The sequence below is a fragment of the Barbus barbus genome, assembly GCF_936440315.1.
Source record: "Barbus barbus genome assembly, chromosome: 49".
Lineage (NCBI taxonomy): Eukaryota > Metazoa > Chordata > Actinopteri > Cypriniformes > Cyprinidae > Barbus > Barbus barbus.
This window is the reverse complement of record NC_136727.1, coordinates 8,051,837-8,079,242: the sequence shown is the minus strand read 5'-3', so window position 1 is coordinate 8,079,242 and position 27,406 is coordinate 8,051,837. Positions and strand designations below refer to the sequence as shown.

General features: G+C 39.1%; 1 protein-coding gene and 1 pseudogene across 2 annotated transcripts in view; both read left to right on the top strand.

The window, feature by feature from the left end:
• The window catches only part of LOC306867262 (von Willebrand factor D and EGF domain-containing protein-like), a 175,087-nt pseudogene that overhangs the window by 79,964 nt on the left and 67,717 nt on the right, over positions 1-27,406 (top strand). The gene's annotated exons all lie outside the window — the stretch shown is intronic.
• Positions 1,468-19,188, top strand: LOC306867283 (uncharacterized protein). The gene is made up of 7 exons (XM_079412881.1): positions 1,468-1,614; positions 2,084-2,176; positions 10,134-10,187; positions 10,363-10,598; positions 11,690-11,849; positions 12,097-12,203; positions 18,979-19,188. Exons 1-7 carry the CDS (start codon positions 1,530-1,532, stop codon positions 19,027-19,029), a joined length of 786 nt encoding a protein of 261 aa, XP_079269007.1. The 5' UTR covers positions 1,468-1,529; the 3' UTR covers positions 19,030-19,188.

Here is a 27,406-nt window from a genome sequence, read left to right as displayed (position 1 = left end):
GACTACTTTGTCAAGCGGAAGGTTTTGTCAGAAGATCATTTGAGAGTGTAGGTCCTGTTTGAGACCGATATAAGTCCAGAGTTTGGAATTTGTAAAAACAAATAATAAAAAAAATTCTAGAGTTTGTGTTTGTAATTGTCCCTGCTAAAATGTGCGCAGTAAAAGAAAAGTGCATTTTGATAAATGCACAGGGTACATTGTAATATTGATAATTCACACATTTTCATTTGAAAAAAATGAGCTATTTTGATCAGATCCATAAAATATTAAACAGTTATATTTCTTGTTTAAAAAGTGACCATTAACCAAAAGTTTAGAGGTGTAAAGATGTTTTTAAGTGTGAAATCATTTTGCCCACATAGATCCCACGATGGTCCCATATGTCCAAACCTATATGGGTCCCACATTGTGAAAAACATATGGGACCCACATAAATTGCCCATTTTCAGCCCATGCCCACATGGAACCCATGCTGCCCGGGTATAACCTATATGGGGCCCACATATCAATGTTGGCTGGGATCTCACACACACCAGCGCGATTTCAGCACTAGATTTAGCAACTTTCAGACCCTTTTAGCGGCTTTTTTCCATATAATATACATACTGACAAACCTAGCGACTTTTCTGAATAAACCTTATCTATCGTTCAGTTGGAAGATGTCTCCAGTACTGCCCCGCTAGTGTGAGGTCTGACTCTCCCGGCGCAGTGTTGCCTCTCTCGGCATCTGTTCTGTGCAGTGAGTGGCAGAGAAACAGCACATTAAGCTGCACAGATTCGTCAACAAATAATTTACAAAATAGTGTTTCCAAAAACCTGTTGCTTATTGACTGTTTGGAATTATATATATATGAGCATAGTTTGTCTATTAATATTATGTACTTTTTAGTTTGTTACTCAGACGCAGGCAGTGCGCTGTATGAGACAAAAAGTAATATAGCCAAACCACCACACAGCCGCTCTTTAGTGTAGATGCATGTTGATTTTATCAGACGATGTTGCGATTATAAATAAGAGGGACTCCTCGTTAACATTTAGGCTATTAATGGGTCGTGTTTAGTCACTATTTAATGTGGAATTTTTCTACAATATTCACTCATCATGACAGTACAACACAGTGTCACAGTGAACGAAGGCAGTCAACTCGTTTATGGCATGTACTGTGATTTTAGCGCACATTTGGTAATGCAACGGCCACCAGTTGGGCTTTATTTTTGCGGCAGATGATTACAGCATTTCACTATATTTGTAGTGAGACATGTTTTGTTAGCCTGTTTTCACTGAAGCCGGAGTTTTCCTTTAAAATAAAAGCTCTTTTGCTGTTTATGTTAAAATAAAAGCTAAATTTAGATGTTCAGTAACTATTTGGAGCATTGGTATCGATAGATGAGGGCTGTATGAACAAATTTTTGTGGAAACCTGAAATTCGGCTAAAATCTAAATTTTGTTCACTTTTCTTTTTTGCCTGTAGCTCAAAATTATATTCACACTCACAAACACGCTGTCTTATCCTTAATTAATAGGAGAATATGAGATACAAGCCAGAGAAACAAAAGAAAAAAATGTCCACATCCTCTCAAAACCCACTACCAAGTCTCCCTAAGCCTCCGAGTTGTAAGTAACAGATTTCTTGTGTTGTGTTGATTCGATGATGGTTTGTGCGATGTCAATTAGTGAACAGGCCAAAAGAAAATAAAAGTGCAGTGCCAGCTGGTGTGAACATAGCTTTCCAGGCTTTGTATATAATACAAACAGGGGCCCGTTGTATAAACTGCTTAGACTAGTCTTAAAAACTAGTCATCTAATTTGATTTCTTCAAGACTGGTCATAACTTGTTAAAGTCTGTTATAAAAAGATAGATTTGCCCAGTCTGAGTCAAAAAGACACAATCTTAACATAGTGGCTATGTTTATGCAACTGGCCCCAGATTTCTGATGAGAATCCCATTTTAAAAATTTTTTTGACCAGTTAAGTTGTAGGTTGGTATTTTTTGTCATGGCTTTTTGTGTAAGTTGCAGTGCATTGCAGTACTCAACACTCTCGAACTGTAAGTTTATCCCATGTTTTCAATGTTTGTTCATAGACAAGCCACCTACTGACATCACAGTCACTGCCCATGCACCTGAGGAAGATGTGTCATCCCTGCCTAACCTTTCAGCTGATAATCCTTTCCATGGTATGTGCATTTACTATACGCAGATCTATGAATATGCAGATTAGCCCCGCCTCCACTCAGTCGCAGCAGCCAGCATCTCCTGATCCTCTGAACTGTAGTAAACGAAAACAATGGCATACACGGATATTGACTGATAAAACTGTGTACTGCTCTCTTTGTGTGTTTCCATATATGTGAACACAATTCAGCAGCAAGCCAAACTCCATTCAAATAAAGACTGGAGCCAGGGTATAGTTTCCAAAACTCCTTTTACTCCAATGTGCATTGAATGAGAGTGAAACTATCAAAAACGATACAGAAATAAAGTGGTATTAGTAAACAGAATGCAAAACATATTCACATAAAAAGCCTGAAAAGGCTAAATTAACTGTTTAAGCATTTAGAAGAATTAGTGTATATAATAACTCTTAATTGTTACAAAGACAGCATAGTTTCCTAAAGAAAATGTTCTCAATTGACATTTTACCAAAACTCACTTACTGACAATGCTTTCAAAGGCATGAACATTACAGAAAACTGTAGCAGCAGTCACATGCTACACGGGGGAAGTCGTGGCCTAATGGTTAGAGAGTCGGACTCGTAATCGAAAGGTTGCGAGTTCGAGCCCCCGGCCGGCAGGAATTGTAGGTGGGGGGAGGGAATGTCCAGCGCTCTCTCCACCCTCAATACCACGACTGAGGTGCCCTTGAGCAAGGCACCGAACCCCCAATTGCTCCCCGGGCGCTGCAGCATGGCTGCCCACTGCTCCGGGTGTGTGTTCACGGTGTGTGTGTGTGTGTGCATTTGTTCACTACTCACTGCTGTGTGTGTGCACTTGGATGGGTTAAACGCAGAGCACCAATTTCGAGTATGGGTCACCATACTTGACAATACGTCACGACTTTACATGTAGTGTAATTCTTGAGAGAGCTGAGAAAACTGAACTAAGATGGCTGCTCTCTTGATTAGTCAGGTAATTTTCAAAATAAGAGTCCCAAGCAAAAACTCAGAGTACATAACTCAATGGGCGGATCACTCCCCGCCTGACATCTATAAAGATGTCATATGTAACAACTGTTCAAAGGCATTTTCTTATTTTCTTAGCAGGAGAACGATTTCAGATACAGGCCTTAGAAAAGTTTTGCTGGACCCTTCTTTAGTCACTTTAAGTTCAACCTTGCGAACATTTCCGTCTTGACCAGGGAAAACACTTGTGACTAGTGCCATGGGCCATTCGTTTCTGACTACTTGTTTGTCCTTTAGTAGTACTATGTCACCCTCCTGAATGTTTGGGTGTGGTTCCTGCCATTTGCGACGCACTTGTAGTGTTTGAAGGTATTCCTGTTTCCAGCGACGCCAGAATTGGTTGGCTAGGCTCTGTACTTGTCGCCACTGGTGTTTGTAAATGTCTTTCTCTGAGAAGCTTCCTGCTGGGGGTGGTGCACTTGCTTTTTGTGTTAAAAGCATTGCGGGAGTAAGTATCAGGGGTGAGTCTGCATCCATGGAGACCGGTACTAGAGGTCTATTGTTGACAATTGCTGACACTTCCGCCATGAGAGTACAAAGTACTTCATCGGAAAGGTTGGAAAGTCCTTCGCGCATCAACATGGAGTTGAGAATTTTGCGAGCCAGACCAATCATATGGGAGGAGTGTGGTGGATTGAAGACCCATGTGCATCCCTGGTCATTGATGTACCTTTGCACTTTTGATTATTTTGCCACTTTGTTGAATCCAAGCTCATTGCAGGCGCCGATGAAGTTAGTTCCGCAGTCAGAGTGCAGCTGTTTTGCAGGACCGCGGATTGCAAAAAACCTGCGAAGTGCATTGATGCAACTCGAGGAGTCCATAGACATAATGACTTTGATGTGGACTGCACGAGTGCTCATGCAAGTGAAAAGCACCGCCCAGCGTTTACTGTGAGCTTGACCCCCTCTTGTGCGGCGAGCTACTACTGTCCAGGGGCCGAAGACATCTAAACCAGTGTAAGTAAAGGGTGGTGATACACTCAACCGTTCTGGTGGCAAGTCTGACATTTTTTGCAACTCTAGTTTGCCACGAAGTTTTCGACAGGTTACACATGAATGAAGAATACTGCTTATGCATCGCTTGCCTCCAATAAGCCATATTCCAGCAGCACGAATGGCCCCCTCTGTGAATATGCGGCCTTGGTGCTCTATTTTACTACTTATGTTTCCTCCCTTAGAGAGAGTTTCAATGGTCTTGTTGAATGATTCCCTTTGCATAGAACGGATTATCACGTTCTTCGCTTTTAATAGCTCACTTACACTGTATGGTTTTGAACACAAATGCCATCCGCTGCATGTGTTGATTCCATTGGTAGATCCAAAAGAGAGAGCTACATGAATGAGTGATGTAATAGCTCTTTGTAAGGATTTCCAAGAGGAGAATCTCCGAAACCTGTCGGAAGTGAGTTCTTCATCCTTCGTTCCTGTGGTACAAGCTGTCACAGTTGGCCTGATATCCATATCTGAATCTGGATCCACAAGTGCGAAATTGCCTGTCACAAAGTCATCTTCGCGTGGCTTACGCAGGAATTCTGGACCTGTAAGCCAGGTAGACTCCGCAAGCTTTGATGCATGAATGGACCTCGAAGCAATGTCCGCAGGATTATGGTCTGTGGGTATGTATCGCCATTGTTTCGGTTTTGAAAATTGTCTGATTCTCTGTACCCTGTTGTGGACGTAGACATAGAAGCGTTTAGTTTCATTGTAGATGTAGCCAAGCACAATTTTGCTGTCGCAGTAGAAGATGATAGCATCCAGTTTGAAGTCAATCTCCTGGACAATGAGTTCTGCTACCTCCACTGCTAAGACTGCTGCACAAAGCTCTAATCTGAGTATGGTTGGCTCATTTTTTGGTGTCAGTTTTGTTTTTCCTAAAATGAAGCCAATGTTAATCTGACCATCTCCATCCACCGTTCTGAGATAGGCTACAACTCCTATCGCTTTTGTTGATGCATCCGAGAAAACACAGATTTCTTTGTGGCTTGCTTTTGAAGGGGAGTTGGGCGTGTAAGGACGTGGAATGTGAAGGTGTTGCAAATTTTTTAATGAATCTTTCCACGATTCCCACTCACAATATTTCTCTTGTGGCAGTGGTGCGTCCCAATCTGTTCCTTCAATAGATAGCTTTCGAAGTAGAAACCTTCCCTGTACGGTGACAGGAGCCACAAAGCCAAGAGGATCAAAGAGACTATTGATTATGGATAGGACACCGCGGCGTGTGAATGGTTTGTCGTTGACTGATACTTTAAAGGTGAATGAGTCAGTTGCAGTTTCCCAATTCAAGCCAAGGCTGCGTTGTGTAGGCATGATTGTTGCATTGAGATCAAGGTCTTTGATGTCTCTTGCGTAGTCTTCAGTTGGGAATGCTTTGAGTACTTGTACACTATTAGATATAATCTTGTGCAGCCGCAGGTTTGATTCAGAGAGGGATGCTTGCATTCTCTTTAACAGATCTATTGTTTTCTCTTCAGTTGGTAAGGAAATTAATGCATCATCCACATAGAACTCACGTTCTACGAATAGTCTGGTGTCTGGGCCATATTGTTGTGCACCTTTCTCTGCTGCTCGTCTTTGGCAGTAAATTGCTACTGCCGGGGAAGGGCTGTTGCCAAACACATGGACTTTCATCCTGTATTCAACGATGTCCTTTTTGAGGTCGTTATCGCGGTGCCATAGAAAACGTAGGTAATCTCTATGATCTTCTCTCACAACAAAACAATGAAACATATGTTGTATGTCTGCCGTCACTGCTATGCGCTCTTTCCTGAAACGCATCAGAACACCAATGAGGCTGTTATTGAGATCTGGTCCACTGAGGAGTACGTTATTGAGAGAGATACCTTCATGCTGTGCACTGGAGTCGAATACTGCCCTGATTTGATCAGGTTTTTTTGGGTGATAAACTCCGAATAGAGGTAAGTACCAGCACTCTTTTCCCTCTGGTAGTGGAGCTGCACGTTCTGCATGATCGTTGTCAAACAGTTTTTGCATGAATGTTACAAACTGTTCTTTCATATCTGGCTTCCGTTCTAGGGTACGTCGCAAGGAAGAGAGGCGGCTTAAAGCTTGATCTCTGTTGTTTGGAAGAACTGGCCTTGGAGACCTAAAAGGAAGAGGTGCCACCCAACTGTTGGAATCATCCTGGAAAACCTCCCTCTCCATAGTCTTTAGAAAGACTTCATCCTCGATGGAGAGTGCAAGCTTACTGTCGTTCTCTGTTCTTTTAAATAGAGTCTTGCCTAGGTCGTCTTTACTTATATTCCAGTGAATTTCGTAGTCGTGAGCTGCATACAGAGTTGTTAAGTTGCTATTGACCTTTTCTTTGACATGTACATGACTTGTGCAAGGAATAAACAGTGAGGGTCTTCCATTTTCCAAAATATGTGTCTTGAAACTGGAAACAGTAGGCTTGTGCACATCTCCTAAGCATACTTCACCAACCAGAACCCATCCTAGATCTAATTTTTGGCCAAAAGGCGTGTTGTGTGGGCCATTAATCTGTTTTCTCACCTTATGAGCTCTGAGTATGTCTCGCCCAAGCAGGAGGAGGATGTGGGCTTCAGAGTCCAGAGCTGGAATTTCAGATGCAATATGCTTGAGGTGAGGTTGATGGAGAGCAGCTTCGGGTGTTGGAATTTCATCACGGTTGTCGGGTATTTCATCACATTCAATTAACGTTGGAAGTGCGAGACTAATTCCACCATTTGCTGCCTCGATCCGATAGCCGGTTGCTTTTCTTCCATAACAATCAATCAATCCAGCACATGTCTTTAGGCTGTAAGGAGATGCTTTGCTATTGATGTTGAAGAAATCGAAAAACTTTGACCTGGCCAGAGATCTGTTGCTCTGATCATCAAGCATAGCATACATCTTAACAGCCTTCTCGGGTTTTCCCTCGGGAAACACTTTGACGAGACATATTTTAGCACAAGATCTCATTGAAAGACCATGGCACACTTCAGTGCAAAGAGAGCTCACCTCTTGAGTTTCTGGAAATTCTTTGTCCTCCCCGCCATGCTGTAATGAAAAACTTTGAATTTTGTGCATCCATGAGGGTGGACTGGGATGCAGAGCTGAATTATGACTGTTGCTGTTGCACTCATCACACTTTAGAATAGCTTTGCAATCACGAGCAAAATGTGATGATGATGAGCAGCACCTGAAGCAGATCCCTTGCTCTTTCAAGTAAGCTTTTCGTTCATCGATTGTCTTCAGTCTGAAGCCTCTACATTTCCTTAAAGGGTGGGGTTTATTGTGGATAGGACAATATTTTGCTGGGTCATCTTTAGAAGGCATTTTGTCTTGAGGCGCATCGTGTGAGATTTCAGTTTTGTGTACCAATACTGGTGTCTTGAGATTAGTGTGTCTTTGAGGGAGTCTTTCATACTGTGTATGACAACTACTGGAAAAAACAAAGCTGGGATCGTTGCGTGTTTTGGCGTGATTGCAAATGAACTGAGTAAAGAATGAGAAAGGAGGGTAAGAAACACCAAACTCTTCTTTGTACCTTGAGCCTTGAGAAATCCATTTATCTTGTAAAGTATATGGCAGTTTTTCGACTATTGGCCTGATGCCTCGAGCAGTGTCTAAATAGGCTAAGCCTGGCAGATAACCATCTTCTTTAGCTGAGAGCATCTCCATTAAAAGATCCCCGAGCTCTCTTAGTTTGAGGTTATCTTTACCTGAAATCCTGGGAAAACTGTCTAATTTCTTAAACAGCGCACTTTCGATAACTTCGGGTGAACTATAACATTCATCAAGTCTATTCCAGACCATTTTTAAAGCTGCTTCTGGGTTTCCTATGTGAACTGCCCTGAGACGTCTCACATATTCAGAAGACTCTCTGCCGAGCCACTTTGACAACAAGTCTAACTCCTCACCAACTGTAAGACCCAAGTCTTTTGTTGTATTGATGAATGAGGACCTCCAGGCTCTGTAACTTTCAGGGCGATCATCAAAGCGTGTTAAACCACTGCTGACAAGCTCACGGCGCGCTAGATATTTCACTAGGTCCATCATGCCTGTAGTGTCTGTGTGTTGTGGCAAAGAGCTTGATACACCACTGAACTGGGGCTGTTGCTGCCATTTATTACTGACTAGTCTTTCTGTTGACTCCTCTTTTATGTTTCTTGGGAGTTTTACCTTTTGCATTTTTGTCTCTCTTAGAGATGAAGAGGAGGAACATGCATCAAGTATGACATACTGGCTATCATTCACATGCACTATATTTTGTTCCGTTACTTGGTCTGGTTCAGATTTGCAATCCTGAGCTTGATTGGGAGCTAAGTCAGCCTGATCGCTGAAATATGTAACTTGATCCTTGATGTAATCACAAACACGCTTCTCTGTGGTTCGTGCTGATGAAGAGTGATTTTTCCTGTCATACAGCTCTTCATCCTCAAACTCTGCTGCCGCTTCTAGTATCTCTGCTTCTGCACTAGCAGCTGCAGCCTCTTTTTCTAGATGAAGAGCTTCCAAGTTAGCCTGTAGTCGTGCTTTATCCACCTTAATTGCGATTTCTCTCTCTGCAAAGGTAGCTCGAGCTCGTGCAGCCTCTGCCTTAGCTCTAGCGTGTGCTGCAGCAACACCAACTGAAGATCTCGAGGATCTTGAAGTTCTTATGGAACTTTTAGAGGCTGTGTCAGATGTTCTGTTACTTTTACTTTGTATCTTTCCTCGTGTGTTGTCTTTTGGATACCTTTCAGCCATGATGCTCGCTACTGTATGATCCTGCCAGGGTGTTCAGCCAGCCAGTTTATGTCATTTCACTGTACTGCTCTCTTTGTGTGTTTCCATATATGTGAACACAATTCAGCAGCAAGCCAAACTCCATTCAAATAAAGACTGGAGCCAGGGTATAGTTTCCAAAACTCCTTTTACTCCAATGTGCATTGAATGAGAGGGAAACTATCAAAAACGATACAGAAATAAAGTGGTATTAGTAAACAGAATGCAAAACATATTCACATAAAAAGCCTGAAAAGGCTAAATTAACTGTTTAAGCATTTAGAAGAATTAGTGTATATAATAACTCTTAATTGTTACAAAGACAGCATAGTTTCCTAAAGAAAATTTTCTCAATTGACATTTTACCAAAACTCACTTACTGACAATGCTTTCAAAGGCATGAACATTACAGAAAACTGTAGCAGCAGTCACATGTAGTGTAATTCTTGAGAGAGCTGAACTAAGATGGCTGCTCTCTTGATTAGTCAGGTAATTTTCAAAATAAGAGTCCCAAGCAAAAACTCAGAGTACATAACTCAATGGGCGGAACACTATGTTTTTACTAGCAGACAACTACAGTGAATACTGTAACACTCGTTAAAGTTACTTACTTGACGATGTTGTGTCTTAAAATGCCATTAAGACTGAATGCAGCTGTTTGTGCTTGTAGACTCTTACATTGTTTTTGCTCCATCCATGAAATAAAAATACCCCTACTACCAGGGTTTCTTTGATAAAAAATGTCTTACATTTTTCATCAAATTTGAGGCCTCAAAAAAATCTTAAATGGTGCAAGTCCTAATTATGATTGCAAGAGGTCTTACATTTGGGGACAGAAAAACAAAAATGTGCTGTATGGATTAATGTGACCATTACACTTCAAAAGGCTATAGTTTTATTCAATAAACATGAGTTAGGTGTTGCACTGCTTTGTGTACTTCCGTTACCGGTGAAACCGCTAAATTCATGTGATTCCAAAATTGTAAGTCTGTAAATCATGAGCCGTGTCTCATTTAGAAGACTGCGTCCTCCGAAGGTCGATTCCTCTGGATGCGTAGGATGCGTAATGTATATGAAGTGCCCTCAGCCTATAATTAAACGATAGTGTTGCGTAGTTTTAGACCTCTGTATGACCTACGCTTAAGTCTAAGTGAAAATATGGTGTAATGCCTAATGTTTGGGAAACGGAAAATAACCATAGCACTGAAATTTGTGTCAATAACAGAAAATACCCATAACACACAAGAAACCAGCCATGCAAAGGGTGCAGTAAGTGCAGGTAATTGTATGGTTGCACTTTTTTCATTACAGTATACTATCAACATTAGGTCATAGCAATGCATCTGGCAACACCTTAATTTTTTGTTTGTTTTTTGAATACTACACATGTCTGAATACCACTTAAGCAAATAATTGAATGTCAAAATACACATTTTTTAATCTTAATTTGTCAGATCTGCAGCAACTCATTGAGCAATCTGAGCAGCGGGTGCTGCTCGCAATAGAGAGAATGCAGACAGACATTGCAAATTCTATTGAGCGCCTAGTCCAGGCTATTCAACAGAATCGTCCTGGTCCGGCATCCATCACATTACCACCACAGGAGACCATCGAGCAGCCCTGCAAAACAGTCCAGGAGCTGCAAGCATTAACATTAAAACTGGAGGACACAGAGGGAAAAAAAAGGATGGTATGTTGATATGACATGCACTTTAAAGACCCATTGTGCTTTTTAAGATAATTTGTTGAATTTCAACACTAACACTTGCTTTGTAATCAGGGCTTGAAAATGAAAAAAAAAAATCAATCGGTTTAAGAAATTCTATATTTTAACGTTTCTGTTCCTGCTTTCCTCTGCATTATTATCATTCCGAACCTGGTTTGAGTAGAAAAAATACCAGTTAATAATGTTTTTTTTTTTTGCCTATAATCATAATATAATAATAAGAGTACAGCATTGTCTTTACTCAAAAAAACAAACAAACAAAAAACAGTTCTTAACCCGCTGCACTTAGGCTCAGTCAAGCCAAATGTAGACAAAGCATTTTTTAGACATTTAAAAATTTTGGTTAAAAAAAAACCCTACTCGTATATAATTGCGTTTTGAGAGAAAATAAATAAAATATTATAAATTGCATGTGTTTAGGCTATAAAAACGTCAATCCAAAAACAAATTAGGTGAAACTGGTGCCTACCTCTCGCATTCGGCATGAATCCAAATTGTTTCCATTTTTGCGACGTATCTGGATGCTAAAATATTATGTAATAGGCTTTGTACTTAACTCGCATCGACATAAAACATCATCCTTTGTCATGCAGATCAACAGATTGTACAACAGTGCAGTTTAACATTTAATATCTTTTTTTTTTCTTTAACTATATTTTATTTTGATAATCAACAGGCTGCAATGGTGTGCAGGTGCGTGTGATCTGTTGAATCTATTTTTCACTATCCTCGGATAAAGTCGCCGGTGCATTGCCATTGCGACCTACCGATGACGAGTTCACAGCTGAGCACAGGCATTTCATTCGTTGGATGCGTCAGAGTCACATTTGCATAGGCTGCACTACTAGAATTCATGATTGGTTGACAGTAAATTTTAATTATTAAATGGAACAATAAAATAACATTAATGGACATTTCACATTTTCGATTCTGTTCGGAACTATAAAATTTGTTTTATTTTGTTTTCTGGTTCTGTTCTTGTCAAAAATTCTGTTTGTTTTTGTTGAACTGGTTCAGAGCCCTGTTCTTAATATTTATTTTTATATGTTGCATAGATCCAGTTTTTGAGCTTGTTGGGAGGCAGCAGCATTGGGGATGCAGTGAGAAGAATCCTCCGGAAACTAGCTACCAATGAAGCCTGGTCAAATTACAGCCTGAAAGGCCGAAAAGGAAAGCTGCCCTTCATGGGGACATCCCTCCACCATATTGTTTTAAGTAAGCTTTTCAAAGCCTCTGTCTCTTACTTATTCATGCAACTTGTAAAGAGCAAATTATAAACCATGTCTGTACAAATACACTGCTGCAATGTTTAACTTTTTAAAAACATCATTTAATCACCATTTCACATGGATGAATTAGCATTTTAATCAATGAGAATAATTACATTTAATAGAATGTTGTCCTGTACATTGCATAGACCTATTTGAGAATTTCACATTTATTATGGTACCTTTTTTTCTAGGTGCTTGTGCCAGCCAATTTCCAAAAATCACCGAAAAGGAAATTGATGCATGTATTGGGGAAACCCTTAAACATGCACCTCACCGTGCCAAGGCGGTCATAACACCTGTAAGTTGTTTTATTCACTGAGCTATTATTAACCCTACATGCATACACACACACAGCAGGTTAAAATTATTATTGAACACGTCATAGTTTTTCTCAGTAAATATATTTCTAAAGGTGCTGTTGACTTGAATTTTCACCAGATGTCGGTAACAACCTGAGTAATCCATAATCCATGCATACACATATAGTATAATAAAACAAAACAAATAAGTTCAGAAATTAAGTTGTGTAATAAAATGTAATGGCAAAGAGAACAAGTATTGAACATGTAGAAAGCCAAGACACCAGCTGAAATCTATCAGTAATTAGAAAGCAATCCTGCCCCTCGTCAGTGGAAATGAATATTAGCTGCTTCAGTCCCAACACCTACAGTACCAGGATGATGAAGATGAAACAAGGGTGACAATGATCCCAAACACAGCCAAGGAAACTCTCGACTGGTTTCAGAGAAAGAAAATAAAGCTACTCGAACGGCCAGCCAATCACCTGACTTGAATCCAATATAAAATAAGAACTAAAGATCAGAGTTCATAGAAGATGCCACAAAACCTTGAATATTTGAAGACTGTTTGTGTGGAATGGGCCAAAATCACACCTGAGCAATGAATGAAGCGGTCATTACCAACAAACGGTATTGACATCTGGTAAATATTTCATGCCAACAGCACCTTTAGATACACACTGAGGATCGAAGGACTTTGAGCCGCAACATTTGTCCCATTGGTGATAAAGGTAGAATAAAAAAAAAAGAAAAGACTGTTTCATGTGAGTGCGGATCATGGTTTTGTATTATCAGTGATTTAACGGATTAACGCACCTCAACGAAAGATCAAGCGACAGAAGAGCTCGGTGCAAACAACTTTTGTGGAACAGCACCTTTAGAAAAATATTTACTGAGAAAAATTATGACGTGTATTCAATACTTATTTTACCCACTGTGTGTGTGTGTGTGTGTGTGTATATATATATATATGAATATTTTATATTATCTCTAGAATAACATAACTCTTTGATTTATCCCTCCACTTATTTGCTTAGTACATACAGTGGTGCTGGAAAGTTTGTGATAAACCTACCTAAAATATTATTTATGTTTTTATTTTAGATTAGATTCAACTTTATTGCCATTGTGCAGAGTACAAGTACATGGCCAATGGAATGCAATTAGCATTCATCCTGAAGTGCAAATAACAAATTATATAATAAATATAAAAAATAAATTGTGTATATTAAGCATTATGGCATATAGTACAAGTTATGAGGTAGAAGGGTAGAGACCAGCTCAATGCAAATGACTGTAAATACAACATAAGGTGCAAAGGAAGTATAAACAGAATGTGCATTACACTGTGAGTATAAATAGAAGGCGCATTATACAGTGAGGAATGAAAATAGCATGTTTAATATATGGCCAGTGACCATAACAGTGCAATTTTTTTGTCTGCTTGTTTGTTTTAAAGTACACAAAGAAAATCCAACCAAACAAAGGAGACAGAAATATATACTTTCTCATTATGGTGTACTCATAAACTGTAACATTAGCCAGTGCGAGAGAGGTCTTTAGTTGTTTTTGCAACCTCACAGACTATTATACCTCTTGCTTTCAGACTGATCTTTGTTGGTTGACCACTCCTGGGGAGGGTAACAGTGGTCTTGAATATACTCCATTTGTACACAATCTGTCTGACTGTGGATTTGGGAAGTCCAAACTGATTAGAGATGGTTTTATAACCTTTCCCAGCCTAATGAGCAACATCAACTCTTTTTCTGAGGTCCTCAAGGATCTCCTTTGTTCATGCCATGATTCACTTCTACAAACTTGATCAGACTTTGATGGATCCCTGTTCTTTAAGTAAAACAGAGCAGACACTGACGCCTTTTAGTCATCACATTGTTTGAAAACACCTCTGAACAGATGGACTAATTTCACCTTCAAATGAACTACTAATTGTAGACATTCACATACTTTTGCCAGTCACAGATATGTAAAATTAGATACATTCTTTGAATAAATAAATGAGAAAGCATATATTTTCATTGCATTTCTCTGGACTTTTTTGGTTTTACTTGAAAATTGTTAAGCCCAAGATCCCTGACCTCTATGGGATTAATATCCTGCCATGATTCAAAACTGAAAATAAAGTTCTGAAAGGTTGAAACTAAGTGTTCGAACACTCAAAATCTTACAAAAAAAGTTTTGCAAGATCGAAAAATAAGTTTTGCAAGCTTGCAAAATGTAAAAAAAAATTAAAATATCTCTGCAAACATTGTTGTTTTTGAGATTTCCTTCAGAACTGCAAAAAAAATTTACGATGTTGCGCAAACAATTTTTCAGAGTTTCAAATTTGTCAGTGTTCTCCCACTGTATTAGTTTGTTTTCCAGGTTTGAAACCTTGTAAATGGTGATCTGAAAACTGGTGTGCGAATGTGTGAAAAAAAGTTGTGAAACTCTGAAAACAGAGGTTTGCAGGGTTGCAAAGAGATAAATAAAATAAAATCTCTGCAAACATAATTTTGTTTTTGAGTTTTCCTTCTTCAGAAGTACAACACTCTTTTTTACGGTGTTGTGCAATATTTTTTTCAGAGTTTCGAATTTGTCAGTGTTCTCCCAGTGAATAGTTTGTTTTCCAGATTTGAAACCTTGTAAATGGTGATCTGAAAACTGGTGTGCGAATAGGTGAAAAAAAGTTTTGAAACTCTGAAAACTGAGGTTCGAAAGGGCGAAACTTATTACATTACATTACATTTGCACTCCTATTGCAGACTATTTTTTCAGAGCTGAGTTTACAACACCCACTTTGCGGAGATACGCCCACACAGTTGCGAGCTTGCGACTCACGTGATTTGTGGCAGCGTTGTCACGCAGCTCTGCTCTGAAACTCTGAAACTCAGACTGAGCGAAAATGAAGCTTCGCAACCTTGCAACTTAAACAAAAAAAGCCTGGAGGGAGGGCGTTCTGCTCTTGGCCAATGCTTTGCTGTCTGCTGACGTACAGTCCAATCACAAGTCATATTTACTGGAAAGGTGGGATTGACCGACTGCTCCGCCAATGACGAAAGCGCAGAGGATACGCAAACAGGATGCACGGCTGTCTGGCCACATGGCGGTCCCGTCTAGAGCTGGGTCCGTGTACGTTTTGATAGTTTGTTTTCCAATTTGAAATGAAATAAGCAGAAACGAGAAAACAGCACCTTTATTCGTTTTTTCGTTTTTTTGAAAAAAACGAAAAAACGAGATTTCGGCTTGATTTTTTTTTTTAAATGAATCCTTTATTTATAATTTTCATTGGGGATGCCTTGCTTGGTCGATATCTTACAACATTAAATACAGGAGATAAGATAATTCTATAGCAAGAACATAGAGATGAAAGCGGGCTTTATGGAGAGTGAAGGAAATCCACGTGCGTGCATTCATATATATCCACTCTCGTGTTACAATAATACGCGCTTTACTTGACAGCTGTTATTAAAATAACGTGATAGAAGCTGCCTCAAACTCAGAACTATAAAGAAATGAAGAATGTTGTGTCTGAAAGCCCGGCAGTGATGGTAGGCCTACTGTCCAACCGCGAGCGCAAAACACAGAAATAAAGAAGAATGAGTCATTTTTATGTTTGTTCAAAAATCATATTCGGACGCAACATTCATCTAGTTCAATAGTTCATTTATAGCAAACTGAACAAAGTACTGCAAAGCCTTACACGGAGAGTGGTTATGGTGCGAGAAAGTCAGAGTTGTGAGATATAAACTCGCAATTGTGAGAAAAAAAGTCAGAATTGTGAAAAAAAAAAGTCAGAATTGCGAGATAAAAAGTCGCAATTACCTTGTTTTATTTTTTATTCATTGGCGGAAACGGGCTTCCATAAAGTGATCTAGAGGAAAAGCAGATGTGTTTTGCCTATTGGCATACATAGCCTATTACGTGTATTTGTTTTTATTTATGCTATTATAATTACACCGGGTCACCAACTAATGACAGATTGAAATCTACAGTAAATTAACACATCCTTCTTGACTCTTCAACCGAGTGTAATGTATTTAAGAAGCCTTTAACATTATGTGCTCAACATTAAATCTGTAACATGTAGCCAACATTAAGAATATAGGGTTGTGCCGGTGAGGAAATTTTCCCATTGATTAGTTAACTTATGACAACACCAATGTTATTTGTTAATCTCTTCTGTAGATTTTGATCTTTATAAGTTGTTATGATATATTGTTAATTAAAAAACAACAGTAAAATAGTACAAAAAAAACTCGCGGATAGCCTACTATAATCAAACTAATAAGACGGGTGACATAAAATACCCATATTATAACAAATAAATAAAATATATTTGGAAATCGCCCTTTAAAACGAAGGCTCGGTTTGTGGTTCACAATTATTTGATTAAAACAAAGACAAAGCCACTTATATTAAAAAAAAAAAAAAATATGTTTTTGTTAACAGAAGTTATATTGCGCTTTTAATTGCCTCCGCTATCGTCCTGTCAATCATACTCGCGGGTCATTTTCAGTACAAATGTATTTCACCATCATAGGTACCCAAGTTCTGACTGCTGACTGAACACTGGTCAGTGAACCTCTCTCGCTCGGCGCTGTCTAGCGCAGCTTCACCACACAGATTTAACTCTGCACAGCTAAATAAAACGGGCTGGTGGCAGACTAATATTTAATATTTCTGATGTAAAGATTTATGTGAAACGCGTAAAGTTGCACAGAAGAAAGCCCAACAGGACCTGCCCTGTACAGTTTAAGAATCGGTAGCCATAGTAACGTTAGAGGACTATTATTTTGTTGAACAGACCTGAGCGACTACTGATGACGTCACATGCTCAGATTTGCTTGACCAATCGGCGGAAGGGGGCGTCTAAGGACCGCCCACATGTGGAAACGAATTTGGAAGTCATTTATTCGTTTTATGCCTCTGAACTAAAAAACGAAAAATCAAGCCGAAATCTCGTTTTTTCGTTTTTTTCAAAAAAACGAATAAAGGTGCTGTTTTCTCGTTTCTGCTTATTTCATTTCAAATTGGAAAACAAACTATCAAAAGGTACACGGACCCAGCTCTAGACGGGACCGCCATGTGGCCAGACAGCCGTGCATCCTGTTTGCGTATCCTCTGCGCTTTCGTCATGGGCGGAGCAGTCGGTCAATCCCACCTTTCCAGTAAATATGACTTGTGATTGGACTGTACGTCAGCAGACAGCAAAGCATTGGCCAAGAGCAGAAGGCCCTCCCTCCAGGCTTTTTTTGTTTAAGTTGCAAGGTTGCGAAGCTTCATTTTCGCTCAGTCTGAGTTTCAGAGTTTCAGAGCAGAGCTGCGTGACAACGCTGCCACAAATCACGTGAGTCGCAAGCTCGCAACTGCGTGGGCGTATCTCCGCAAAGTGGGTGTTGTAAACTCAGCTCTGAAAAAATAGTCTGCAATAGGAGTGCAAATGTAATGTAATGTAATAAGTTTCGCCCTTTCGAACCTCAGTTTTCAGAGTTTCAAAACTTTTTTTCACCTATTCGCACACCAGTTTTCAGATCACCATTTACAAGGTTTCAAATCTGGAAAACTAACTATTCACTGGGAGAACACTGACAAATTCGAAACTCTGAAAAAAATATTGCACAACACCGTAAAAAAGAGTGTTGTACTTCTGAAGAAGGAAAACTCAAAAACAAAATTACGTTTGCAGAGATTTTATTTTATTTATGTCTTTGCAACCCTGCAAACCTCTGTTTTCAGAGTTTCACAACTTTTTTTCACACATTCGCACACCAGTTTTCAGATCACCATTTACAAGGTTTCAAACCTGGAAAACAAACTAATACAGTGGGAGAACACTGACAAATTTGAAACTCTGAAAAATTGTTTGCGCAACATTGTAAATTTTTTTTGCAGTTCTGAAGAAGGAAATCTCAAAAACAACAATGTTTGCAGATATATTTAAATTTTTTTTTTACATTTTGCAAGCTTGCAAAACTTATTTTTCGATCTTGCAAAACTTTTTTTTGTAAGATTTTGAGTGTTCGAACACTTAGTTTCAACCTTTCAGAACTTTATTTTCAGTTTTGAATCATGGCAGGATATTAATCCCATAGACCTCTGCCTTTATGAAAGACAAGATCTACCTATTGAAGAATTGATAAAAAGACATCCCAGATTGCACTTCCAATTTGAGGCCTTTTATTTAGTATGTTACTTAGTGATGCTCTGATCATAGCTTATTCAAAATCAGATTTTATTTTAAATAAAAACAAAAAATGCCTGTAGCCATTTGAAATTAGAGGCAACCACTGCATTTTAATCATGATCCAAACAAAGATGATACGCACATGTTGCACAAGCAGTTGTTTTTGAATGTGATTGTATAATTTCAGGATTTAAAACAAAATGGTCTGACTTTAGATTTTATGTATTTTATTTATTAAATTTTTTGCTACATAAAACATATCTGCATGAAACAAAAACAGCAGGCCTGAATGAGGCTCAAATTCACTCTAACAGCAGATAGCACTTATGAACCAGCCATGATATAGCATTTCCTTGGTTACTGCTGTAAACAAAGCAGAGAAATGTAAAGCCTTCTTGTACTTATTTTACTATTATTTTTGGGATCTACTGGGACAGTGATAAAGATCTACCATCTCGATCGACAGGTTGGTGACCACTGTTCTAAATGGTTTGCAGACTTTCAAGCACCACTGTATATACCTAAGTGTAATTAAAAAGTAATTGAAGTGATTGGTAAATATTGTTATGTATGCTTCTTTTTTTTTTCAGGCAGCAGAAGAACAACTTGGGGCACCTCCTGAAGATGGAGACAGTGACTGATACACGTGCATGCATACACACACACACACACACACACACTGTATATAATTAATTAATTAATAATTAATAAAGTTGTTATACTGTTATTGTTTACCGTTGTTTTGACATGTTGATGCTATGGAAATTTCCATGGCAGTAAAGCCAGTTTGAATTCATTTGAATTGATTGAGCTTTCTCTGCCCCCTCTCTCTCTCATCCACCCTTCCTATGCATGACCACATGTAATATTATGTTACATTTACATTTAGTCATTTGGCAGACACTTTTATCCAAAGCGACTTACAATTGGGGAATACAAAAAGCGATTAATCTTGAAGAGGCAATCAGACAGAGGAAGTGCTCGTAACACCAAGTCTCAGTCATTGTTCAAATAAGTACAAGCTAGTAAGCGGAGAGAAAGATAGAGGGAAAGATTTTTTTGTTTTTTGAGTTTAGGATGATGTCAAGTACTGCCGAAAGAGATGAGTTTTCAGTTGTTGCTTGAAGATTGCCAGGGATCCGGCGTTCCGGATAGGGGTGGGAAGATTATTCCACCAGCCAGGAACGGTGAACGAGAATGTTCTGGAGAGTGAATGTTCTGTCAGGTTATGTTATAATCTGTTTTTGTTCACAGTGCAAATGAATGACCAATTCCTGCTTTGTATGTTTATCTTTGAATATGTTAAGCGTGAAGACACAGTGCTTATGCCTGATTAGGTTTTTAAGACCAAGAACCAGTGTGAAAGATGTGTTGCAGTAACATTATAGTTTGATCCCCTAAAGTTTCCTGTAATGTTACTAAAGGTTCTGAAAATATTCAGTAAATGTGATGGAAATGCCTAAAAAGGATCAAAAAATAACATTCTAGGTTGGTCCCCCAAAGGTCTTGAAAACAATGAAAAATGGTCCCCTAAACGTTCCGAGAATGTCCTGAAAGTTCTGTGAAGGTCCTCCAAATAACGTCCCCCAACCCTTTAAAGAACTCAACATTGTGACCATCTCAGAACGTTCTGGGGACGTTACTAGACAACGTCCTTGACACCAGCGGGGACGTTCTGAGGACGTTCTGGGAACGTAAAATTTCTAGCGGGGTTATGCCTACCTATCTCACTCGGCACGAATCCAAATGTTTCCATATTCTCGACGTATAGCCTACTAAAATATTATTTATTGGCTTTTACTTTCATCGAAGCACCGCTGGTGTGTAAGATCTGTTGAATCCATCTTACACTGACGTCGGATAAAAGATAACGCCGGTGTTCTGACGATTTGTGCTCGATTTTGGTCCCTGTCAGATGTTCCATTAAAACAGATGGTAGCAGAATTCATTGCCATTGCGACTAGGGTTCACAGCTGAGTACGGGCGGGCATTTCACTCGCTGGATGCGTCAGCATCACATTTGTATAGTCTGTACTACTTGAATTCGTGATTGGTTGACAGCAAATTTAAAATATTAAATGGAACGATAAAATAACGTTATTAACCGGTTAATGGCCATTTCTATATATATACACATACATGCATACATATACATACATACACACACACACAAACGTACATACATACGCGCGCGCATGTGTATGTGTATGCATCTGTGTGTGTACGTGTATGTATGCATGTGTATGTATGTGTGTGTGTGTGTGTATGTATGCGTGTGTATGTATGTGTGTGTGTGTGTGTGTGTGTGTGTGTATGTGTGTGTATGTATGTGTGTGTGTGTGTGTGTGTGTATGTATGTGTTCTGGTATTCATCACGTTGTGGGGACATGAGTCTGTTTCCACAGTCACGTCATGGGGACCTCTTGCGTTGTGGGGACCAAAAGTCAGGTCCCCATAAGGGAAAGCCATATAAATGAATAGAAGAGCTGTTCTGAAGGTGCTGGGCGGAGTTTCAGCATTGGCCCATAGCACACGTTTATCCGCGAGTGTGCGAGTGTGAAGCTCGTGCTCAGCTGCGTCCCCAAACATTTCTGAGAGGTACTGCGCGCGCTTCTCCACACACACACACACACATTCCCCATACATGGTCAACCCCGCCCACTTCCTCGTCCTCATTAGGAACGATATCATCAGCAATATGAAAATATGACTATTAACTTAACACTTCACACGGACGGAGTACAAGACGATTGTTTACAGCAGATACCGACTCGCAGGAGATGCTAAAGTTAAAGAAGAAAAAGTGAAACACAAGGTAAGTACATTTTAAACCAATTAACGTTAGGCTAATTAGATTTGAAGTTGTAGGCTAGCTAGTTAGCATTAGCTCTAATTAACCGTTGAGGCTAAGGCCTAAAGTTAAGTGTGGCCTGAAATATTTCTGTTTTTAAATTGGCGATCGCATAATCATACAATTGAATGTTTAAGAATTATTTTTGACCGGAAAGCTTTATCAAATCTTTAGCCTGACTGATTGCTAATGGAGCGATTGGGTTCATATTAAGTTTGTTTTGTCAAGTTTGCGTTAGTTCTGGCGGGGGGAAGGGAATTATTTTATATTAAAGAAATGTTATATTTTTTGTTTGGCCATGGCTTTAAATCGCGTTCCGCGGGATCTCACCCATTACGAATATTAACTATGGTTTTGATTGTATTTGTGTGGATATATAAATGTTAGTCAATACGCCAAAAAACATGGTTTTACTATAATAAAACTTTTTTTGGGGGGGTCATATTGATTGACGGGTTCATGTCAAAGTGCTTCACAGAGAAATTAAGTAAAATAAAAAACTAAGTAGCTTTAAATGATTAGATGATTAACGTTAAACTTAAATTTAGTAGCGACAGTAACATTAGTTAAAATAAACAAGGGTTTGTAGGTGAGATTGTCCAAAAGAGTAGTCTGGTTAAGGTCCAAATCAGTATTTCTCAAGGCCTGGGATTATATAGGAACAGATTTTCATTTTGTGAGCGATTAGAGTTGAAATAAAAGTAGTGAGTTGATCCCTAAACGCTAGAATTGTGCCCGATTTAGGTAACCTTCAGTTCTGATTTTTCACATTGATAAATTGATAACATTGTAATATAGTGTTGCATTACAAAAGTACAATACAGTGTAACATGACTATAACATTCATATCTGCTTACTAAACACCTTAGTTTAATTATGCATGTATCTCCATATTCACAGTGTATTTTTTTCAGATTGAAATGCCACCACGAATCAGCCCTCTTAAGGATGCCATGCATCATGTTGTCACAAAGTCAGACAAAGCTAAATTAGAGGTGAAGTACATCAACGCAGTGAAAGGTAAGGTGGTGTCTGGTATGATTTATCAGTTTATAATTACTATAGTATGTAACCATAACCTTATAAGTATGTAATGCAAAACTTGGTAACTGAGTATGTTAATTAGTAGGGTGACCATACAGGACACATTTCTATATTGCCTAAAATATCCAGGTTTTTCTGTTTGCACTGTGCAGATCGATCTTTGTATGACATTATTTCAGGAGAGCTATAGAGAGCTGAGCAGACGACTCCTTGTGCTTAAATCACTCTCGCGGTTCTTTGGTGTCATTCAAACAACAAACATCACGTGCCACGAATAGTCGATTATGTACAGTACCTTCATGTTATTGGTCAAACTACTTTGGATGTTTTAGACAAATCCTGGCCAGGACGTGTCCTGTATAAATGGCACATATGGCCACCCCATTAATTAGGAACCTGGTTGCAGAATATTTCAAATAAGCTACTATTGATGTGTTCTGTGTGCAATTATCATCCTTTATCTGCAAGATTTTTATATATAATTGTTTTTGTTGTTTTTTTTGGCTTGAATGTTTTTTGCTGTATTTGCAGGACGTGGACTATTTGCAAAGGAGATTTTATTGTCGAATACAGAGGCGATATGATAAATTATGCAGAGCTGGAGAGACGGAAAAGACTCTACCACCCATCCTGTGCTGTTTTTATGTTCGAGTTTAAGTGGAGAGGGAAAACGTGGTGGTAAGAAGTCAAACTGCCCCAAAGCTATATTCCTTGTGCTATACTATAGTAAATAAGGCTGCATTTACACTGCAGGTCTTCATGACCAATTCCGATTTTGTGACTATATCCATTTTTTTGGACGACGTGTTTGTTTCTTTTAAGAGTAACACTTATCCAATTTGTGCATTTTACACAGCACTTGGTGACACAAACTAAAAATAGCATATACAGTATGACATCACAAATCAATTTTAATAGTACATTGAGTTTAATTTACTGACATGTCATTCATATAGCACCCTTTTTAATGCAATAGTTACTTCCATACATCAATATAATTATATAGTACAGATTCTTCAGGACAGGGATTATGTATGCAGCTCTGCTGAAAGCTTGCGATTACAATAGGCCAATCTCACGTGGTCTATGTTAAGACAGTGTCTTGTGAAACTAGTATATTTTGGATTCAACTTAGATTAGTCTAAGTTATGTAAAAATTAGATGACTAACTTTTAAAACTAGTCTAAGCCTTTTATGGAACCGACCCCAGGTGGAAGCTATTTAAGCATGTCACAGCTTCTGAATCCGTTTGAATCACAGCCATAAAGGTGTTTTTTTTCCTAATTAAAACCAAATGCGTTCATCAGTGATTGTACATCAAGGGCAGGGACATGTTTGTGTGCATTTTATTTTGTGGTTTCAGTGTTCAGTGCTAAATTAATACTCTGCTACTCAAATAGAGATGTTTCAAATGCATGTATCCAATTGTATCTGATTTATTTTCACACATGAAGCCTGAAAGCACTCTGAGAATATCCGAATCCATGCTCTTCTCTTGCTTGCTGAAACGGCCGTGGCTCTTATCTGATCTGTACCACATGGGATGAAAGAAAAAAACAAGGGAATTGGGTCACTTGAACCATGCAGCGTAAATACAGCCCAAGACACTGATTTGTGGTGATATATTGTAACACTTGCATTTATCCTTTTCATTTTTTCCCCCCAAATTTAAGCATTGATGCATCTGGGGAAGATGGATCATTTGGGCGGTTAGTTAACGATGACCACCAACATCCAAATAGTAAGATGAAGAAAATAGGTGTGAATGGAAAGCCGCACTTGTGTTTATTTGCGCTGAAAGACATTAAAGAAGGAGAAGAAATTGCCTACGATTATGGCGGAGATGACTGCCCATGGAGAACTCTAGTAAGTTGCACAACACACTGTATAAACAATAGCTCATTTTTGAATCTATTAGAAATATGAATATAATTTCTCACAATTATGACTTTTGGGTCAGTGTGTTTTTTCCGTGTTGTGAAATCTTCTCATTCTTGATGTTGTGTCCTACAGAAGAGCAGCTTTGCTGCTGATAGCAGAGCAGCAGGTGACTCTGAGACGGACTAAAAGTGTCATAGTAAGTTTTCAAGAGACTTGATGTCTTTTTTTATTATTGATCAGATCATTCTCATTATCAGTAACCCAGCAGAGTGGTGGAAAATAAATTTATGTAATATTAATATTTTATGTGATATTGACTGCCAAAAATGAGAGAATAATAAAATTGTATTTTACTTTAAGACCAAAATTATGTAATCAGACTTTTTTTTTTTTTTTTTTTTTGTCAGATCAACTGCCTGTAACTTTTTCACTGAGAACTTTATTATAACACTGTAAGAAGCAGCAAATCATCACATGTAACTTGAGGGAAAAAAGTTATTATTTTGACAATACAGTAGTTGCCAATTTACTGTATCTGTTAATCTATTGATCAATCAATTGCAGCAGTTCCACATAATTCTTTTTCCTTTTTTTTTTTTAAGGTGAAAGATACAAATCTTGAAGATTCTGATGAGCTCTTTGATTCTACACCAGAGAGTTCAGATGATTATGTTCCAGATACCACTTCCGAAAGTGACGATGATGTTAGCCTTACACTAAACCAGACAAAACATCAGCTTCTTGATGAACTGGATGTTGATGAATCTGGCTTAGTGAGTTCCCCTGACTGTGACACAACAACATCAGACAAAATGCACAGCCTTGCATCCAAAGCATCTGAAACAGGAGAAGAGCCCAGTTCAAGTCAGAACGCAACAGACGGCATAGTTGTTAGTGCATACCAAAAGATAGATGGTGCTAGAGTGTACAACAAGAGACATTACTGCTTGTATTGCTCTAAACCTTATGCTAAGATGGCAAGGCATCTAGAAAGTTCACATGAAAATAAGTCTGATGTGGCTAGAGCTCTAAGCTTTCCAAAGGGATCAAAGGAGAGAAAAAAACAGCTTGATTATATTCGCAACCGAGGAAACTATGCTCACAACGCTGCTGTTATGGAGTCAGGAAAGGGGGAACTAGTGCCATTTAAACGACCACGTAAAAAAGCACAGGGAGAAGATTTCATGCATTGTGCATACTGTCAAGGACTTTTTACAAGAAAGGTCCTGTGGAGACATATGCGAACTTGTAGACTTGAACCGCAATCAGTCCCTCCCAAACCAGGAAAAAACCGTATTCAGTCCATGTGTACCTACACCGGTCCTGTGCCTTCAGACATGACCAAACAACTGTGGCGAGTAATCGGTGCCATGAATCCTGACCCAATCACAGATATAATAAAAAATGACAGAGTAATTACTGAAATTGGGCAGCACCTGTTGAACAAAGGTGGGCTATCAGATAAGAATAAACAATGTGTGCGGGAGAAGATGCGAGAATTGGGAAGGTCGATTCATAATGCTAGGAGAGTCACCTCCTTAAAAACACTGGAAGATTGTGTAAATCCAAAAAAGTACACGGAGACTGTCAAAGCCGTCAAGCATACATGTGCGTATGACAGCGAAACCGACAAATTCACGGTTCCATCACTTGCAAATAAGCTTGGGAATTCCCTGGTTAAAGTAAGCAAACTCTTAAAAGCTCGGGGCTTAATCTCCAACGACAAACAGCTTGTGAAGAATGCCAGTGAGTTTCAAGAAGTCCATGAGAATAAGTGGAACGAGATGATCTCGGCTACAGCATTGAGGAATATCAGGGAAGCAAAGTGGAATGTGCCCACTCTCATGCCATTTACTGAAGATGTGCAAAAAATGCATACTTTTCTCAGTCAAGTGCAAGACGAGTGGTTCAACCAGCTCTCTGTAGGTCCCTCTACTAAAGCCTGGATGGAGCTGGCAAAGGTGCGTCCAGCCCAGATGATTCTCTTTAACCGGCGGAGAGAAGGAGAGGTGGCGAGCATGCCTTTGTCTGCGTTTTTATCAAGAGACACTTCTGATCCACATGAGGATATGGACTGGGCACTCTCCGAACTGGAGAAAAAACTCTGCAGACACTTCACAAGGGTTATCACCAGGGGAAAGCGTGGTCGGCCAGTTCCAATTCTTCTGACTCCCAAAATGCTGTGTTCCTTAGAACTCCTGATTAAGCAGAGAGAGGCTTGTGGGGTTTTAAAAGACAATGCCTATATGTTTGCTAGACCAGAAGCCATGACACATTTCCGAGGGTCAGACCGCCTCCGTGGCTTTGCAAAGGAGTGTGGTGCAAAGTGTCCCAAGGCACTGACATCTACCAGGCTGCGAAAGCATGCCGCAACTCTTTCAACAGCGCTGAACATGACCGACACCGAGATGGACCAGCTGGCAAACTTTCTTGGACACGACATAAGAATCCACCGTGAGTTCTATCGACTGCCTGAGAAGACCCTGCAACTTGCCAAGATCAGCAAAGTTTTAATGGCTCTTGAGCAAGGAAGATTAGCCGAGTTCCATGGCAAGAACTTGGATGAAATTGGGATAGATCCTGATGGTTTGCTATTTTATTATATTTTTTTCAACCATCTATTCATATACCATGTGTTTACAAACCATTATACACTGTAAAGCTGTGTTTTGAACTTCCACAGAAAAAGTTATTGACTGTGATGAGGAAGATGGGAGCATACAGGAGGAACACTGTTCATCTACTGTTGACGGTTTGTATTACTGTCAAAATACACGACTACATTTTGCAGTTATCAAAAGTTGTCAGTCAAGTGACTTGTGACTGGCAAAAACATTGTTCCAACATTCAAGAAGATCCTTCAGTGCAGTGAACAAGCATTTTATTTTTTGTCAAAACAACTTGTGTAACGAATCAAATGCCTCCAAGCTATTCTTCAACATGTTTTATAGTAAGCATTTTTTGGAGGAACCTAATACTATAGTTTCATAAGAGAAATTTAAATGTGTTGTGTAATGCTACACAGTAAAATCGTCAGTGTTAATTAAGCAGTGTTACTCTCCGTTTACTCTTAAGGAGTTAATTTAACAACAAATAGTGAAAAATGCCCTCTAGTGTCGGTGAAAATGATCAGAGTTGAATTCTGCATTGTTAACTTTACTCTGTTAAGCTCCGCCCCTCAATCTACCCCGAAGACCACAGCACAAGTTGTCTCGTCGCCATTTTTTTCTGCCTCGCGCCAA